The 18804-nt window shown below is 37.7% G+C and overlaps 1 protein-coding gene across 11 annotated transcripts in view; it reads right to left on the bottom strand.

Annotated features, from left to right (window-relative positions):
• Nucleotides 1-18804, bottom strand: part of ARHGEF9 (Cdc42 guanine nucleotide exchange factor 9) — a 230413-nt gene that overhangs the window by 82839 nt on the left and 128770 nt on the right. For all 11 annotated transcript variants that reach the window (XM_057538869.1, XM_057538863.1, XM_057538870.1 and 8 more), the window contains one exon: nucleotides 6613-6792. In XM_057538869.1, the coding sequence (XP_057394852.1) occupies nucleotides 6613-6792 (180 nt within the window). The remainder of the gene's footprint in view (nucleotides 1-6612; nucleotides 6793-18804) is intronic.

Genomic DNA, 18804 nt, shown 5'->3' on the forward strand with positions numbered 1-18804 from the left:
CAGGCTGACTCTTTTGTTAGGAGCTAATGCAGCTGGTTGATTTTAAGTTGAAGCTAGTGCTCATTTACCATTCCGAAAATCCTGAGGCCTTTAAGAATTATGCTAAATCTACTCTGCCTGTGCTCTATAGATGGAACAACAAAACCTGGATGACAGCAAATCTATTTACGAAAACATGATTTACTGAAAATTTTAGGTCCCCTGTTGAGACTTCCTGCTCAGAAAAAAATTCTTTGCAAATATTACTGCTCATTGACAATTCACCTGGTCACCCAAGAGCTCTGATGGAGATGCACAATGAGATTAATGTTGTTTTCATGCCTGCTAACATAGCCCATGGATCAAAGAGTAATTTTGACTTTTAAGTCTTATGATTAAGAAATACATTTTTAAGGCTATAGCTTCCATAGACAGTGATTTCTCTGATGGATCTAGACGAAGCAAATTGAAAACCTTCTGGGAAGGATTCACCATTCTAGGTGCCATTAAGAATATTCATGATTCATGGGAAGAGGTCAAAATACCAATGTTAACAGGAGTTCAGAAGAAGTTGATTCCAACTCTCATGGATGACTTTGAAAAGTTCAAGATTTCAGTGGAGGAAGTAATTGCAGATGTAGTGGAAATAGCAAGAGAAGTAGAAGTAGGAGTGGAGGCTGAAGATGTGACTGAATTGCTGCAATCTCGTGATAAAACTTTAATGGATGAGATGTTGCTTCTTACAGATGAGCAAAGAAAGTGGTTTCTGAAGATGGAATCAACTTCTGGTGAAGATGCTGTGAAGATAGTTGAAATGACAACAAAAGATTTAGAATATTACATAAACTCAGTTGCTAAAACAGTGGCAGGGTTTAAGAGAATTTCCATTTTGAAAGAAATTCTGCTGTGGGTAAAGTACTGTCAAACAGCAGTGCATGCTACAGAGAAATCATTCATGAAAGGAAAAATCAATTGACACAGCAAACTTCATTGTTTTAAGAAATTGCCACAGCTACCCCAACCTTCAGCAACCAACACCCTGATCAGCAGATATCAACATCGAGGCAAGACCCTCCACCAGCAAAAAGATTATGACTTGCTGAAGGCTCAGGTGGTGGCTAGCATTTTTCAGCAACAAAGTATTTTTAAGTAAGGCATATATATTGTTTTTTAGACATAATGCCTTGTACACTTAATAGACAACAGTATAATGTAACCATAACTTTTATATGCACTGGGAAAGCAAAAAAATTGTGTGGTTCACTTTATTGTGGTGGTCTGGAACCAAACCTACAACTCTGAGGTATGCCTGTATGGGTACCCTTTGTATTGTTCTTATTTTTTTAGCTTTTCTGTCAGTTTGAAATTATTTCCAAGTTTTACAAAAATATCTACAATTTTTTGTATACATTGTTCAGTACTCATTCAAAAATAACCTGGTGCATGAGAATATAAGACATGAGCACAACCTAAGAGAAATAATAGAAAATAGAAATTGGTAGACCAAAAATATAAAGATGGAGTTATTACACATGGACTTAAAAAAAACTATTATTAAAAAAAAACTAAATAGGCAAGCCATACATATCAAAAGAAATCAGAAAAACACATACCTAATAAAGAACTTGCATCAATGTATAAAAAAAAATACTAGAACTTAATAATAAAAAGACAAGTAACCTAATTTTAAAAATCAGGCAAAATAGTACACTAAAAGGATGATACACCATGATTAGGAGGGACTTATCCCAATCCAATTTACCATGTTAACAGATTAAAGGAGAAAAACCATATGATTATTTCAATAATTTCAGTAAGCATTTGATAAAATACATTTATGACAAAAGCCATCAGCAAACCAGGATTAGAAAGAAACTTCCCCTATTTGGTAAAGGGTGATCATGAAAAACTTAAAGTTAATATCATTCTTAATAGTAAATGCTGAAATTTTGTCCCTAAAAATCAGGTACAAAACAAAAGATGCCTGCTCTTACCACTTCTAGTTAACACTGTACTGAAGGTCTTGGCTAGTCCAATAAGACAAGAAAAGGAAATAGGAGTCATACAGATTGAAAAAGAAGAAATAAAACTGCCTTTATTTAGAAATGACATGATTGTATATGTATACAATCCTAAGGAATCTAAAAAAAAAAAAAAAACTAGACCCAATTAGTGAATTCAATAATGTGTCAGGATTCAAAGTCAATACAGTTGGCCCTCCATATTGGCAGGTTCTGCATCTGTGGATTCAACCAACTGCAGATGGAAAATATTCAGAAAAAAAATCTAGAAAGTTCCAAAAAGGAATACTTTGTTTTGCATGCCAGTAACAATTTATATAGCACTTACATTTTATTTACAACTATTTACATAGTATTTACATTGTATTAAGTATAATAAGTAATCTAGAGATGATTTAAAGTATATGGGAGTATATGCATAGGTTATATGCAAATATTATACCATTTTATATAAGGGACTTGAGCATCTGTGGATTTTGGTATCTGCAGGGTGTCCTGGAACACATCTCCTGCAGATACTGAGGGTCAGCTGTATAAAAAAATGAATTGCATTTCTATATCCTAGCAACAAACTATAGGAAATTGAAATAAAAATACAATTTATAAAGCAGCAAAAAATTAATTACTTAGAAATCAATTTTTAAAAATAAGATCAAGACCTATACAAGTGAAAACTAGAAACAATGCTGGGAGATTTAATGTAATCCTAATCAAAATGCTGGAAGAGTTCTTTTTTGTTGTTGTTGTCCTTGCTTTTTGGTAGAACTAAGCAAGCTGATTCTTCCCACACCCCCAGTTTTATCCAGAAATAATTGACATACATCATTGTATAAGTTTAAGGTGTACAGCAAGATGGCTTGCTTTACATATATTGTGAAATGATTACCACAATGTTTATTTAACTTCCATCATCTCATATAGATAAAATAAAAAGAAGAGAACAAAATTCTCCTTGTGATAAGATAAATTTATATAGAAATACAAATCACCTAAGATAGCCAAAATTGTTTTGAAAAAGAATGAATTTGAAGGACTTTACCTGCTTTCAAGACTTGCTATGAAGCTACATTATTCAAGACAGTGTGACAAAAAAATTGTAACTATGTATGGTAATAGATATTAACTAGATTTACTGTGGTGATCATTTCACAATATATATAAATATTAAATTATTATGTTGTACACCTGAAACTGATATAATGCTATATGACAATTATATCTCAATTAAAACAAGAAGAAAACACAGTGTGGTATTACTATATAAATAGTCACATAGATCACTGGAACAGAATAGTGTTCCTAAGAATAGAACTACACATATATGATCAATTGATTTTTGACAAAGATGCACAGGTAATTCAATGGGGAAATTAATAGTTTTTTCAACAAAGGTGCTGGAACGACTGAATATCCATATGGAAGCAAATTAACCTTGAACCTTATTTTGCACCATATATAAAAAGTACCTCAAAAATGATCATAGCCTAAATATAAGAAATAAAACTACATAATTTCTATAAGAAAACAGGAGAAAAGCTTTGTGACTTTGGGTTAGGCAAAGATTTCTTAAATAAGAAACAAAAAAAAACATGAACCATGAAAAAGTAATAAATTGAATTTCAACAAAATTAAAAGTTTATGTTTTTCAAAGACAATGTTAAGAAAATCAAAGACTAAGCCACGACTGAGAAAACCTTTGAAAATCACATATATGACCAAGGACTTGCAAACAGAATACAGAAATAACACTTGGAATTAAATAGTAAGAAAACAGACAACCCACATGGGCAAAAGACAAGGACACTTCACCAAAGGTTTTATACAGATGGCAAATAAGCACATGAAAAAATGCTCAATACCATCAGCCATTAGGGAAATGCAAATTAAAACCACAATGAAATGCCACTATGCACCTATTAGAAAGACTAAAATTAAAAATATTGATAATACCAAGTTCTGACAACAATGTGGAACAACTGCAACCCTTATATATTAGAAGTGAGAATGCAAAATGATACAGTAACTTTGGAAAACAGTTTGGCAGTATCTTATAAAATTAAACAAATACCTACAATGCAACCCAGTAATCCCACAGATGGAAACAACCTAGTAAACAACCCAGATGTCCTGGAATGAACTGGTGAATGAGTGGTATATCCACACAATGGAATTATCGCTAAGCAATTAAAAAAAAAAAACAACTACTAATACATGCAAAAATATGGATGGATATCAAATAAATTAAGTGAAAGAAGCTAAACAAAATATCACTATTGCATTATTCCATTTATATGACATTCTAGAAAAAGCAAAATTATGGTGACAGAACGCAGATCAGTGTTTGCCAAGGGCGAGGGTGAGAGCAAAGACTGACAACAGAGGGAGAACATTAGAACTTGATGAAGTGATAGAAATGTTCCATGTCTTGATTACGGTGGTAGTTACACAACTATATGCACTTGTTAAAACCCATCGAAGCAGACATTTGGTGAATTTTATTGTTTGTAAATTATACTTAAACAAAGATGATAAAGAATGAAATCCTAAAAAAAAAATAAATAAATCCTAGAACTGAATTAAAAGAGGGTAAACAATCTAATATTTTTAAAAAGGCAAACTAATACATAAAGAAGGATAATACACCATGATTAGGTAGGGTTTATCCCAGCAATACAATGTTCATTTAACATGAAAATTATTCAAACCAAATTCACCGCATTAACAGATTACAGTGCAAAAGCATACGATCATTTCAATAGATTAGTGGTTCTTTTTTGTCCCTCGGTACAGTTGACAATGTCTGGAGATATTTTTGGTTGTCACAACTAGGAGGGTGCTACTGGCCTCCAGGATAGAGACCAGGAATGCTGTTAAACACCCTAAAATGCACAGGGTAGACTCCAATTGAGAATCACTATTCCATATTCTACTTTCCCAGCTCAAGACTATATTTATGATATTTACACACATTGCTATCGGGTACATACAACTAGTCTCTTGTTCCTTGCTATATAATACCTTACAGTAAGCATCCCCCATATGTTTCTCATCCATACCCTGGTGATAAATACCTAAGTTGCTTCTAACTGCAGTCCACACAACACTGCCATGCAATCAACAGCCTTGTAAATGTTCCCTCATGGACCTCTATGAGAATTTCTCTGGGATATATATTTATGAATGGAACCCAAGGTCATACACATGCTTAACTTTGATAAATACTACCCAGGTGCTTTCTGGAATGGCTGAACCAGTTTAATACTGTGCAAAAAAGAGTTAACATATCAGGCCTGAGACTGCTATCCCTAAAAAGGTCTGCTTGAAAGGTTGGCCCTTGGCTGGCATCTTGGAACTTGGATCTCAAGAGATTTTTCACCATTCCCTGACAAGAGTTGCTCACTGTGCCTAAACTATTTGTATGAACAATGTGGTTTAAGCAGAATACTTGCTTTCCTTCTGGGAGTCTGGAATTTTGGTACATGCTAGGTAGAGGGTGCCTACATGACCAGCCACCCATAGAAATCTTGGGCACTGAGTCCCTAATAATTTTCCCTGGTAGACAACATTTCAAAAGTGTTGTCACAACTCATTGCAAGGGGAATTAAGTGCATCCTGTGTGACTCCACTGGGAGAGGACTCTTGGAAACTTACACTTGGTTTCCTTCACACTTTGCCCCATGTGCCTTTTCCTTTTGCTGATTTTGCTTTGTATCCTTTAGTTGTATTAAATCACAACCATGAGTATGACTATATGCTGAGTCCCGGGACTTGTAGCAAATCACTAAACATATGGGTGGCCTTAGGGCTATCCCCCCACTACACATTCCCATAGTCAAAGCAGGAGAATTTGCAAGAAAACTTACTCTTAGCTGCACACTTTCATGTGTCATTTGAATTTTATAACATGTGCATGTATTATCTCTTTAAAAATAAATACTTTATAAAACGGGGGAGAAGAGTTGTCAAAACAACTAGGTCACCTGTGAATAAGACACAAAAGATGTTAGAGAACCACAGAGGTATAAAGTGAAACCTTCTTAAATCCATGTGAGGAAGCCCAAAGACGGTAAGGAACTTACCCAAAGTTACCCAGACAATCATTATAGACAGGACTCACATCCTCACTTCCCTGTTTCCTAGTGTTCCGTCCTCTAAATCTTGTGGCCCCTTTTCCTACACTTGTCACTTCCCCTACCCTAGTGTTCTCCCTTAAAAGCCTTGCAGGGGTCCAGTTTCATGCTGACCATGGTCTCTCCTATTTCTCAGATTCCTGGAATATAAGAATATGTTCAGAGTCCCTCCCAAAACACTGGGTCCCATGGAAACTGAGCCCCATAGGAACAGAGAAGAGAAGTTGAAGAAAAATCCTACTGATAATTATCTGGAAGGAGAGAAAAAAGGCGGAGGGAACAGTAAAGAAGAAGAGTCCTTGGACAAATCACAGTACCTTCCTAAGTCCTCATACTCTAGCAAGGGGATGAACATCAGGGTCAGAGAGGAATCCATCCCTTACCATGGGACAAAGCAACTGAGCAGAACCAAATAGCTCAGAGACTCCTTCCATGGCTTCCAAACGTCTCTCAAAACCCTCCCCAAAGGGGAAGATGCTTACGTGCTCCAGGAAGCAGGGTCCTATCTCGCTGAGGTGGGGGTCATCATTGTTGTACTGTTTCTCCAGGTCTCTTACGAAGCCCATCTGAAACCTGTAGATGTCTTCAATGTTCCCAAAGATCACCTTCAGTTGCTCATCACTGAACATGTCCCTTCTCTTCCGGCATTGCTTCAGGTAGCCCTGCAGACAAAGCAAAAGCCCAGGTTGAGGATGCCCTTCACTCCCTGAGGGCTTTACCACTTCCTGAGCATTTGGGAGCCTTATTTCAGTTCCATGACGTAGACAGGGAATAACCATTTCCACTTTTCATACAAGAAAATTGGGGTTTAAAGAAGGAAGTCACTCCACCAGTGAATAATTAGGAAAGATGGATCTCAAGCAAAGGTCTTCAGACTGCAGACTCCAGATCATAGAGCCTTTTATGACAAGGACCCCCAAAAGTCATAGGACCCTTTCTCAGAATCTGGTTAAGCACAAACATTTTCACTTGCTTTAGTAGTGAGTTATTGGTTTAGCTGGATTGATTCACAACTCTAATGTTCTATTTCTTATAGGACCAATCCAAAAGGTCTGGTAGGAAAACTTCCCAAAAGGGAACAGGAATTGACAAAACCAAACCATTCTTTAAAGTGGGTGTCTTAGCCATCTAAGGTAGCTGGCTAGGAGAGATAGTTTGGATGAGCTTAGCCAGCAAGCTCACAAGTGGCCAGGCATGGTGTTTTTAACAGGGTAAGTGTTTAGGACACATTTGTGAATAAATGGATGAATTAATACAGCTAGCCATTGATGAAGGAAGAATCAATGAAAGAGATTCTTGGTCTGATAAGAGAGCACCGAGATAACACAATCAGACTCAGGACACATTGTAAGTCAGGGCAAAAGAAACCAAACACAGTTTTCCATTCTAAAACTGCTGGTGTAGATTTTAACTAATGGCCACTGTGCTCATTAGAAATCATTAGCATTTGAAAATGTTCTGGTGAGAATGAATTATGGTCACTTGCTTTCATCTAAAAGCTAAATGTGATTATTATAACACTTGTTGAGCCCCTAATGAGGAGCATTTATGGTGAATGACTTATCACTTTTGGCCCTAACTCCATTTTGTCTCCTCTAACACAGCTTGCAATGAAGTCATTTAGGCATACTCCAGAAAGATCCTCATCCCTGGCTTCAATGCCCTTTACCAACCTCTACCAAAATCTCACTTACCTTAGCTCTTCTTACCCTCCGATTCAGCCATTAATGAGTGTCTTTGAAACAGTTTGCAAATTAATAATTTGTGCCAATAATGTGTTGACATTTATTTATACTACTATTTATTGTAGTTTTGATTCGCATTTCTCTAATGATTAGTGATGTTGAGCATTCTTTCATGTGTTTGTTGGCAAACTGTATATCTTCTTTGGAGAAATGTCTATTTAGGACTTCTGCCCATTTTTGGATTTGGTTGTTGTTGTTGTTGTTGTTGTTTTTTTGATGAGTTGCATGAGCTGCTTGTAAATTTTGGAGGTTAATCCATTGTCAGTTGCTTCATTTGCAAATATCTTCTCCCATTCTGAGGGTTGTCTTTTCATCTTGTTTCTGGTTTCCTTTGTTGTGCAAATCTTTTAAGTTTCATTAGGTCCCATTTGTTTATTTTTGTTATTATTTCCATTTCTCTAGCAGGTGGGTCAAAAAGGTTCTTGTTGTGATTTATGTCATAAAGTGTTCTGCCTATGTTTTCCTCTAAGAGTTTTATAGTGTCTGGCCTTACATTTAGGTCTTTAATCCATTTTGAGTTTACTTTTCTGTATGGTGTTAGGGAGTGTTTCATTCTGTTACAAGTAGCTGTCCAGTTTTCTAAGCACCACTTACTGAAGAGGCTGTCTTTTCTCCACTGTATATTCTTGCATCCTTTATCAAAAGTAAGGTGACCATAGATGCGTGGATGTATCTCTGGGCTTTCTATCCTGTTCCACTGATCTATATAGCTGTTTTTCTGCCAACACCATACTGTCTTGTTTACTGTAGCTTTGTAGTATTGTCTGAAGTCCACGAGCCTGATTCCTCCAGCTCCATTTGTCTTTCTCAAGATTGCTTTGGCTATTTGGGGTATTTTGTGTTTCCATATATATTGTGAAACTTTTTGTTCTAGTTCTGTGAAAAATGCCATTGGTACTTTGATAGAGATTGCACTGAATCTGTAGATTGCTTTGGGTAGTATAGTCATTTTCACAATGTTGATTCTTCCAAGAACATGGTATACCTCTCCATCTGTTGGTATCATCTTTAAATTCTTTCATCAGTGTCTTATATTTTTCTGGAGACAGGTCTTTTGTCTACTTAGGTAGGTTTATTCCTAGGTATTTTATTCTTTTTGTTGCAATGATATATGGGATTGTTTCCTTAACTTCTCTTTCAGATTTTTCATCATTAGTGTATAGGAATGCAAGAGACTTCTGTGCATTAATTTTGTAACCTGCTACATTACCAAATTCATTGATTAACTCTAGTAGGTTTCTGGTAGCATCTTTAGGATTCTCTATATATAGTATCATGTCACCTGCAAAGAGTGACATCTTTACTTCTTCTTTTCCGATTTGGATTCCTTTTATTTCTTTTTCTTCTCTAACTGCTGAGGGTAAAACTTCCAAAACTATGTTGAATAATAGTGGTGAGAGTGGACAACCTTGTATTTTTCCTAATCTTAGTGGAAATGATTTCAGCTTTCACCATTGAGAATGATGTTGGCTGTGGGTTTGTCATATATGGTCTTTATTATGTTGAGATAAGTTCCCTCTATGCCTACTTTCTGGATAATTTTTATCATAAATGGGTATTGAATTTTGTTGAAATCTTTTTCTGTATTTATTAACATGACCATATGGTTCTTCTCTTTCAGTTTTTTAATATGGTTTGTCACACTGATTGATTTGCGTATATTGAAGAATCCTTGCATGCCTGGGATAAACCCCACTTGATCATGGTGTATGATCCTTTTAATATGCTGTTGGATTCTGTTTGCTAGTATTTTGTTGAGGATTTTTGCATCTATGTTCATCAGTGATATTGGCCTGTAGTTTTCTTTCTTTGTGACATCTTTGTCTGGTTTTGGTATCAGGGTGATGGTGGCCTCGTAGAATGAGTTTGGGAGTGTTCCTCCCTCTGTTATACTTTGGAAGAGTTTGAGAAGGAGAGGTGTTAGCTCTTCTCTAAATGTTTGAACAGATTTTGTCTGTGAAACCATCTGGTCCTGGGCTTTTGTATGTTGGAAGATTTTTAATCACAGTCTCCATTTCAGTGCTTGTGACATGTCTGTTTATATTTTCTATTTCTTCCAGGTTCAGTCTCAGAAGGTTGTGTTTTTCTAAGAAATTGTCCATTTCTTCCAGGTTGTCCATTTTATTGGCATATAGTTGCTTGTAGTAGTCTCTCATGATTCTTTGTATTTCTGCAGTGTCAGTGGTTACTTCTCCATTTTCATTTCAAATTCTATTGATTTGCATCTTTTCCCTGTTTTTCCTGATGACTCTGGCTAATGGTTTATCAATTTTGTTTATCTTCTCAAAGAACCAGCTTTGGGTTTTATTGATCTTTGCTACTGTTTCCTTAATTTCTTCTTCATTTATTTCTGATCTGATCTTTATGATTTCTTTCCTTCTGCTAACTTTGGGGTTATTTTGTTCTTCTTTCTCTAATTGCTTTAGGTGTAAGGGCAGGTTGTTTATTTGAGATGTTTCTTGTTTCTTGAGGTAGGATTGTATGGCTATAAACTTCCCTCTTAGAACTTCTTTTGCTGCATCCCGTAGGTTTTGGGTCATTGTGTTTTCATTGTCATTTGCTTCTAGGCATTTTTTGATTTCCTCTTTGATTTCTTCAGTGATCTCTTGGTTATTTAGTAGTGTATTATTTAGCCTCCATGTATTTACAGATTTTTTCCTGTAATTGATATCTCGTCTCATAGCATTGTGGTCTGAAAAGATATTTGATACGATTTCAATTTTTGTAAATGTACCAAGGCTTGATTTGTGACCCAAGATATGATCTATCCTGCAGAATGTTCCATGAGCACGTGAGAAGAAAGTGTATTCTGTTGTTGTTGGATGGAATGTCCTATAAATATCAATTAAGTCCATCTTGTTTAATGTATCATTTAAAGCTCGTGTTTCCTTATTTGTTTTCATTTTGGATCATCTGTCCATTGGTGAAAGTGTGGTGTTAAAGTCCCCTATTATGATTGTGTTACTGTCGATTTCCCCTTTTATGGCTGTTAGCATTTGCCTTATGTATTGAGGTGCTCCTGTGTTGGGTGTATCAATATTTACAATTGTTATATCTTCCTCTTCGATTGATCCCTTGATAATTATGTAGTGTTATTCTTAGTCTCCTGTAATAGTATTTATTTTAAAGCCTATTTTGTCTGATATGAGAATTGCTACACCAGCTTTCTTTTGATTTCCATTTTCATGGAATATCTTTTTCCATCCCCTCACTTTCAGTATGTATGTGTCCCTAGGTCTGAAGTGGGTCTCTTGTAGACAGTATATATATGGCTCTTGTTTTTGTATCCATTCAGCCAGTCTATGTCTTTTGGTTGGAGAATTTAACCCATTTACATTTAAGGTAGCTGTTGATATGTATGTTCCTATTACCATTTTCTTAATTGCTTTGGGTTTCTTATTGTAGGCCTTTTCTTTCTCTTGTGTTTCCTGCCTAGAGAAGTTCCTTTAGCATTTGTTGTAAACTGGCTTGGTGGTGCTGAATTCTCTTAGCTTTTGCATGTCTTTAAAGGTTTTAATTTCTTTGTCGAATCTGAATGAGATCCTTGGTAGGTAGAGTAATCTTGGTTGTAGGTTTTTCCCTTTCATCATTTTAAATATGTCCTGCCACTCCCTTCTGGCTTGCAGAGTTTCTGCTGAAAGATCAGCTGTTAACCTTATGGGGATACCCTTGTATGCTATTTGTTGTTTTTCCCTTGCTGCTTTTAATGTTTTTTCTTTGTATTTAATTTTTGACAGTTTGACTAATATGTGTCTTGGCATGTTTCTCCTTGGATTTAACCTGTGTGGGACTCTCTGTGCTTCCTGTACTTGATTGACTATTTCCTTTCCCATATTAGGGAAGTTTTCAACTATAATCTCTTCAAATATTTTCTCAGTCCCTTTCTTTTTCTCTTCTTCTTTTGTGACCCCTGTAATTCGAATGTTGTTGCATTTAATGTTGTCCCGGACGTCTATAAGCCTGTCCTCAATTCATTTCATTCTTTTTTCTTTATTCTGCTCTGCAGTAGTTATTTCCACTATTTTATCTTCCAAGTCACTTATCGGTTCTTCTGCCTCAGTTGTTCTGTTATTGCTTCCTTCTAGAGAATTTTAAATTTCATTTTTTGTGTTGTTCATCATTGTTTGTTTACTGTTTCGTTCTTCTAGGTCCTTGTTAAACATTTCTTGTATTTTTCCCATTCTATTTCCAAGATTTTGGATATCTTTACTGTCACTATTCTGAATTCTTTTTGAGACAGACTGTCTATTTCCTCTTCATTTGTTTGGTCTGATGGGTTTTTACCTTGCTCCTTCTTCTGCTGTGTGTTTCTCTGTCTTTTCATTTTGCTTAACCTACTGTGTTTGGGGTCTCCTTTTCACAGGCTGCAGGCTCGTAGTTCCTTTTGTTTTTGGTGTCTGCCCCCAGTGGCTATGGTTGGTTCAGTGGGTAGTGTAGGCTTACTGGTGGAGGGCACTACTGCCTGTGTTCTGGTGGATGAGGCTGGATCTTGTCTTTCTGGTGGACAGGTCCACTTCTGGTGGTGTGTTTTGGGGTATCTGTCACCTTTTATGATTTTAGGTCGCCTCTCTGCTAATGGGTGGGGTTTTGTTCCTGTCTTACTAGTTGTGTGGCATAGGGTGCCCAGCAATGTAGCTTGCCAGTCTTTGAGTGGAGCTGTGTCTTAGCATTGAGATGGATATCTCTGGGAGAGCTTTTGTCATTTGATATTACATGGAGCTGGGAGGTCTCTGGTGGACCAATGTCCTGAACTCAGCTCTCCCACCTCAGAGGTACAGGCCTGACACCCGGCCAGAGCACTAAGACCCTTTCAACCACACAGCTCAGAAGAAAAGGGAGAAAAAAGAAAGAAAGAAAAAAATAAAATAAAATGAAATAAAGTTATCACAATAAAAAATAAAAAGTAATAAAAAAAAGAAGGAAGAGAGCAACCCAACCAAAAAACACATCCACCAATGATAACAAGTGCTAAAATCTATAGTAAAAAAAAAAAAAAGTGGACAGACAGAACCCTAGGACAAAGGGTAAAAGCAAAGCTATACAGACAAAATCACATAAAGAAGCATATACATACACACTCACAAAAAGAGAAAAAGGAACAAACTATATATATATATATATCTATATATTTAAAAAAAGGAGGAAGAGAACAACCAAATCAATAAAGAAATCTACCAATGATAATAAACTATAGATACTAAACTAAGATAAACATAAAGTCAGGAACAAATTAGATGCAGAAAGCAAACCCCAAGTCTACAGTTGCTCCCAAAGTCCACCACCTCAATTTTGGGATTATTCGTTGTCTATACAGGTATTCCAGAGATGCAGGGTACATCAAGTTGATTGTGGAGATTTAAACCACTGTTCCTGAGGCTGCTGGGAGAAATATCCATTTCTCTTCTTTGTTCACACAGCTCCTGGGGTTCAGCTTTGGATTTGGCCCTGCCTCTGCATGTAGGTCGCCTGAGGATATCTGTTCTTCGTTCATATAGGACGGGGTTAAAGTAGTAGCTGATTAGGGGGCTCTGGCTCACTCAAGCTGGGGGGAGGGAGGGGTACATAATGCGGGGCTAGCCTGCAGCAGCAGAGGCCTGTGTGACGTTACAACAGCCTGAGGTGCACCGTGTGTTCTCCCTGGGAAGTTGTCCCTGGATCACGGGACCCTGGCAGCGGTGGGCTGCACAGGCTCCTGGGAGGGGAGTTGTGGATAGTGACCTTTGCTTGCACACAGGCTTCTTGGTTGCTGCAGCATCATTAGCATTTCATGCCCATCTCTGGTGTCTGCACTGATAGCCGTGGCCCGCGCCCATCTTTGTAGCTCATTTAGGCAGTGCTCTGAATCTCCTCTCCTTGTGCTCCCTGAAACAATGTTCTCTTGCCTCTTAGGCAGTTCCAGACTTTTTCCTGTACTCCCATCAGTCTAGCTGTGGTGCACTAGCCCCCTTCAGGCTGTGTTCACACAGCCAACACCAGTCCTCTCCCTGGGATCTTACCTCCGAAGCCCTAGCCTCAGCTCCCAGCCCCCACCAGCTCCAGCAGGTGAGCAGACAAGCCTCTTGGGCTGGTGAGTGCTGGTCAGCACCCATCCTCTTTTCGGGAATCTCTCTGCTTTGCCCTCTGCACCCCTGTTGGTGTGCTCTCCTCTGAGGCTCCAAAACTTACCCTCCGGCACCCCCTGTCTCCACCAGTGAAGGGGTTTCCTAGTGTGTGGAAACTGTTCCTCCTTCACAGCTCCCTCCAGCAGGTGCAGGTCCTGTCCCTATTCTTTTGTCTCTGATTTTTCTTTTGCCCTACCCAGGTACGTGGGGAGTTTCTTGCCTTTTGGGAAGTCTGAGGTCTTCTGCCAGCGTTCAGTAGGTGTTCTGTAGGAGTTGTTCCACATGTAGATGTATTTCTGATGTATTTGTGGGGAGGAAGGTGATCTCCATGTGTTACTCCTCCACCATCTGAAGGTCTCCCCCCAAGGGCATATAAGTTAAGATGAGTTGGCAGTGGAATATGACTGCCAAAAAAAAACTAATGTCATTTTAAGTTAGGGATGAAGAAGAAACAGATTGAGAGGGTGGAATGAGAGAAGTCATAGGAAGGTAATCATACCACTGCAGGGGAGCAGCATTCAATTCTGAGCCCTGTTTTCAGAGGAACATGGAGTAAAGGATACAGAGCCAGCGGGAAGTAGGCAGGGTAGAGAGATCCCTGAAAAGCAACACCATGAAGAATGGTAGAAGGAATCAGGGCTGTTTGTCCTGGAGAAGAGAAGCCTCAGAAGACCACTGAAGGCCTGTCACAGGGCAGAGGGAGCAGAAGGGGTCTATAGATCTTACTGTTAAGCATGCTTCGAACGCCCTCTAACTCCATCTGCATGGTAAAAGAGAATAGGGTGATATGGCAGTGGGTGTGAACTGATTGAACAGAGGTAGTTTCTGAGAGCCTCACCTCTCCTAGGAGTAAAGTGAGCATGAGTGTGAAGGCATTACAGTGGGCGTTATCAAATCAATCACAAAAGGCATGAATTAGCCCTGGGATTGCCATGGTAATAGGCATGGAAGGTTGACTATTTATTTAACTCTGTTTCGAAACCCACAAGGGTTGATTTAAGTCTAGATCTAATGCACTGAGCTATTGGATTGGCCAAAATGTGCCTTCGGTTTTTAGGTAAAAATAAAAGACACATTTTTCATTTTCCCCAAGAACTTTATTGAACAATGTATTCACCCTTTTGTTCCACTACCACCTGCCATTTTTCAGGCAACTTCATAATTCTATCTTCCCAAATCTTTTTATCTTTTTGAGCAAAGAACTGTTCCAGGTGCCTCTTACAGTCTTTCAGGGAATTGAAATTTTTTCCATTAAGAGAATTTTGTAAAGACCAAAACAAATGGAAATCCAAAGGTGTAATGTCTGGTGAATTTGGCAGATGAATCAACTTCCCAGCCAAGCTGTAACAGGTTTTGCCTGGTCATCAAAGAAACAAGAGGTCTTGCATTATCCTGATAGAAGATTATGCGTTTTCTGTTGACTAATTCTGGACGCTTTTTGTCGAGTGCTGCTTTCAGTTGGTCTAACTAGGAGCAGTACTTGTTGGAATTAATGGTTTGGATTTCTGGAAGGAGCTCATAATAGGGGACTCCCTTTTAATTCCACCATATACACAACATCACCTTCTTTGGATGAAGACCAGCCTTTGGTGTGCTTGGTGGTGGTTCATTTCACTTGCCCCACGATCTCTTCCATTCCACATTATTGTACAGTATCCACTTTTCATTGCCTGTCACAATTTGTTTTAAAAATGGAACGTTTTCATTACGTTTAAGTAGAGAATCACAAGCAGAAATATGGTCAAGAAGGTTTTTTTTCACTTAACTTATGTGGAACCCAAACATCAAAGCGATTAACATAACCAAGCTAGTGCAAATGATTTTCAATGCTTGATTTGTATATTTTGAGTATGTCGGTTATCTCCCACATGGTATAACGTTGATTATTCTCAATTAATGTCTCGATTTGATCGCTATTAACTTCAACTGGTCCACCTGACCATGGAGCATCATCCAGCAAGAAATCTCCAGCACAAAATTTCGCAAACCATTTTTGACATGTTCGATCAGTCACAGCACCTTTTCCATACACTGCAAAAATCTTTTTTTGTGTGTTTCAGTTGCGTTTTTACCTTTCTTGGAATAATAAAGCATAATATGCCGAAAATGTTGCTTTTTTTTTTCCATCTTCAATATTAAAATGGCCACACAAAAATTCACCAATTTTGATGTCTTTTTTAAAATGCACACTGATATGACAGTTGTCACATACAATCTAACAAAATTGTTTCAAATGATGTTAAAGACAACTAAGTGCTACTAGAGCCATCTTACGGATAAAACGAACGAACCTTTTGCCCAAACCAATAGAATTAGTGCCTTGATATGGGATACAAATTGACCCCATGACCTCCAGGGAAGATTCCAAAGACTGCAGGGAAACAAGATGGATCAAAGAACCTCTGGATCACCTAGGGTTTGAAAAACCCTTTAGGGAAAGGCCCTTGCAAGTCTGGAACTCAGTGTCTCCATCTCTAAAATTCATATATCAGAAAAGATTTCCAGGGCCCCATTCAGCTCTGACTCTCTACAGATATCATGTACTGTTTTGCCTGGAAGCCTAAGACCTGACAGGAGACCTGATTAACGTCTTGAAAATAATTTTAATAAAATTAGGGAATGGTGACCATGGTTGTCCTGTTCACAGCTGTATCTCCAGAGTTTAACATAGTACCTGGCATATAGTTGCTGCTCAATAGATATATGTTGAATAACTGCAAAATGACTAGCTCTTCTCATGGTAATGATGACAAAAGGTAAGTTAGAAGCAGAATGCTTAAATTGTTAGTTTTCTTTTCTTCTTTTTTCCAGGATGTCTTTTTTTCAAATTAAACAAAACCATTAAAAAATAAGAGGATGACAGGAAGAAGACTATTTGCAACTTGGAAAACTGACAAGGGATTAATATCTGGAATATACAAGGAACTCCTATAAATCAGCAAGAAAAATATGAGAAACTATGGGAAAATGGGCAAAGGATGGGAACAGGGTCTTGAATGTCCAGGTGGATGGATAGGTAGGGCCTAGAGCAGCCAGAAATCCCTGGGCTGGTCACTTCAGGCCAATGAGCTGCCTCATCCTTTTACTTTAGTATGGTATACAAATATTACTGTTTTATACAATGTATTATTTTCTATGTATACACCAAGATGTAAAGACCATTGTAAATCATCAGGATAGGCAATTAACAGAAAAAAAAACAGTAAGTTTGAAAACTCCAGGCTTAAACATATCAAATGCAAATGTCTTGAAGCTATAGCATGATAAACTCTATTAGACCTAGGAAGAATTTCTTGATGGTGAAGGGTATAAGACACTAATATGAATGACTGAGGAAAGCTAGTTCCAGCTTTTCTGGAGGCATTTGACGACAGAATTTATTTCACAGACATCAGATGACTGAGATGATCTTCCTCAGAGAGGCAGATGAGGCAACTTTATAAGGCATATTTAGCTTTGCTTGCCCTGTGTCTAGTCTCCCTGATCATAATATGATTTCTAAGATTACAAGAGGTAATACCACCAATCACTGGTCAAGGTGACCTAGAACTAAGCCATTACTCTTTTATCCCACCGTCTGGATTTAGAAAGAAGAATGTCATCTTTTCAGAGAACTCATTAAAAAATATATTTTCTTTTACTGGCTTCACTGAATAACTTTGATAAAAATAACTCTATTTCCTACTTCCTCATTTGTAAAATGAAGGTATTGTAACTTAAATGTTTGTGAGGCACTTTCTGCTCCCAGGAGTAATTAATAAATGAATGAATGAATAAAGAAATAAATAAATATTTTCTAATAGATAGTGACTTTTTTCTATACTGAATGCAGTATTAAGTGATCTCCCTTAACCTACAGAAAGAGTAGATTATGCCTTGTTAACACATTCATGCCTGAGTAAGACATGCCTCCATGGGTATCAAGGAGGAAATGGCAAAACATGCAGAAGTAACATGGATCACTACCACAGCGTTCTCTAGTGAGAGCATACCTAGATCTCACAGAATCAGAGAAAGTAAGAGCCAGACGACACTTAAAGAGCAACTCTACCAACCTAATTTTAGAGTTGGGGAACAAGGTCCAGGATGGAAAAGATTCACCTGATGATCCTCAGTCAGTTTGTGACTAAGGTGGGACCTGAACCTGGGACTCCCAATTCTGGTTTTGATATTCTTCTTATAAATCATATTGTTCCTCATAGCTTTTGGTTTAGGTGACACAACCCTGAGCTAAAATACTGTCTTCTGGACCATCTAGACACAGCTTTCTCTACTCTTCTTTTGCTCTAGCTAAACGTTCCTTTGACATCTGTGGTTGAAGGATAGGACAAAGAGATACTTCCCATTCCCATTTAAACCCTTAGCTTCAGCATCAAGAATAATAAAGAGATATGGAACTCGCAGATCACCAACAAAAGCTTTGCTTAGGTTGGCTGGATTAGGCAATTCCTCAAAGCAGGGTCATAGCACTCCCTCTTTTGGAAAGATAAATACTTGCATTGCTGTTCTGAGCCCATGCCCTGTAGGAAGAGGCCAAGATGTTTGGGAGTTGGGAACAAAATCCTTCTAAGACTAAGACTCCCACTGGGCCAGTGCCTGGGAACTCTGGGAAAGTAATTTTGCCTCTTAGAGACTCAGTCTGTTGATCTAGAAAATAGGAATAACAAATAACAACCTATTTCCTGTCTGAAAATCAAATGGCATAAGATGTGAATGTACTTTGCCAAAATAGTACATGCACGTGAGCACTTATATTTAATTCCAACTTTCAAAAGTACTTATTGAGCATCTACCATCTACCAGGCACTGTGCTAGATGTTGAGGATGT

This window comes from Balaenoptera acutorostrata, chromosome X (genome assembly GCF_949987535.1).
Source record: "Balaenoptera acutorostrata chromosome X, mBalAcu1.1, whole genome shotgun sequence".
Lineage (NCBI taxonomy): Eukaryota > Metazoa > Chordata > Mammalia > Artiodactyla > Balaenopteridae > Balaenoptera > Balaenoptera acutorostrata.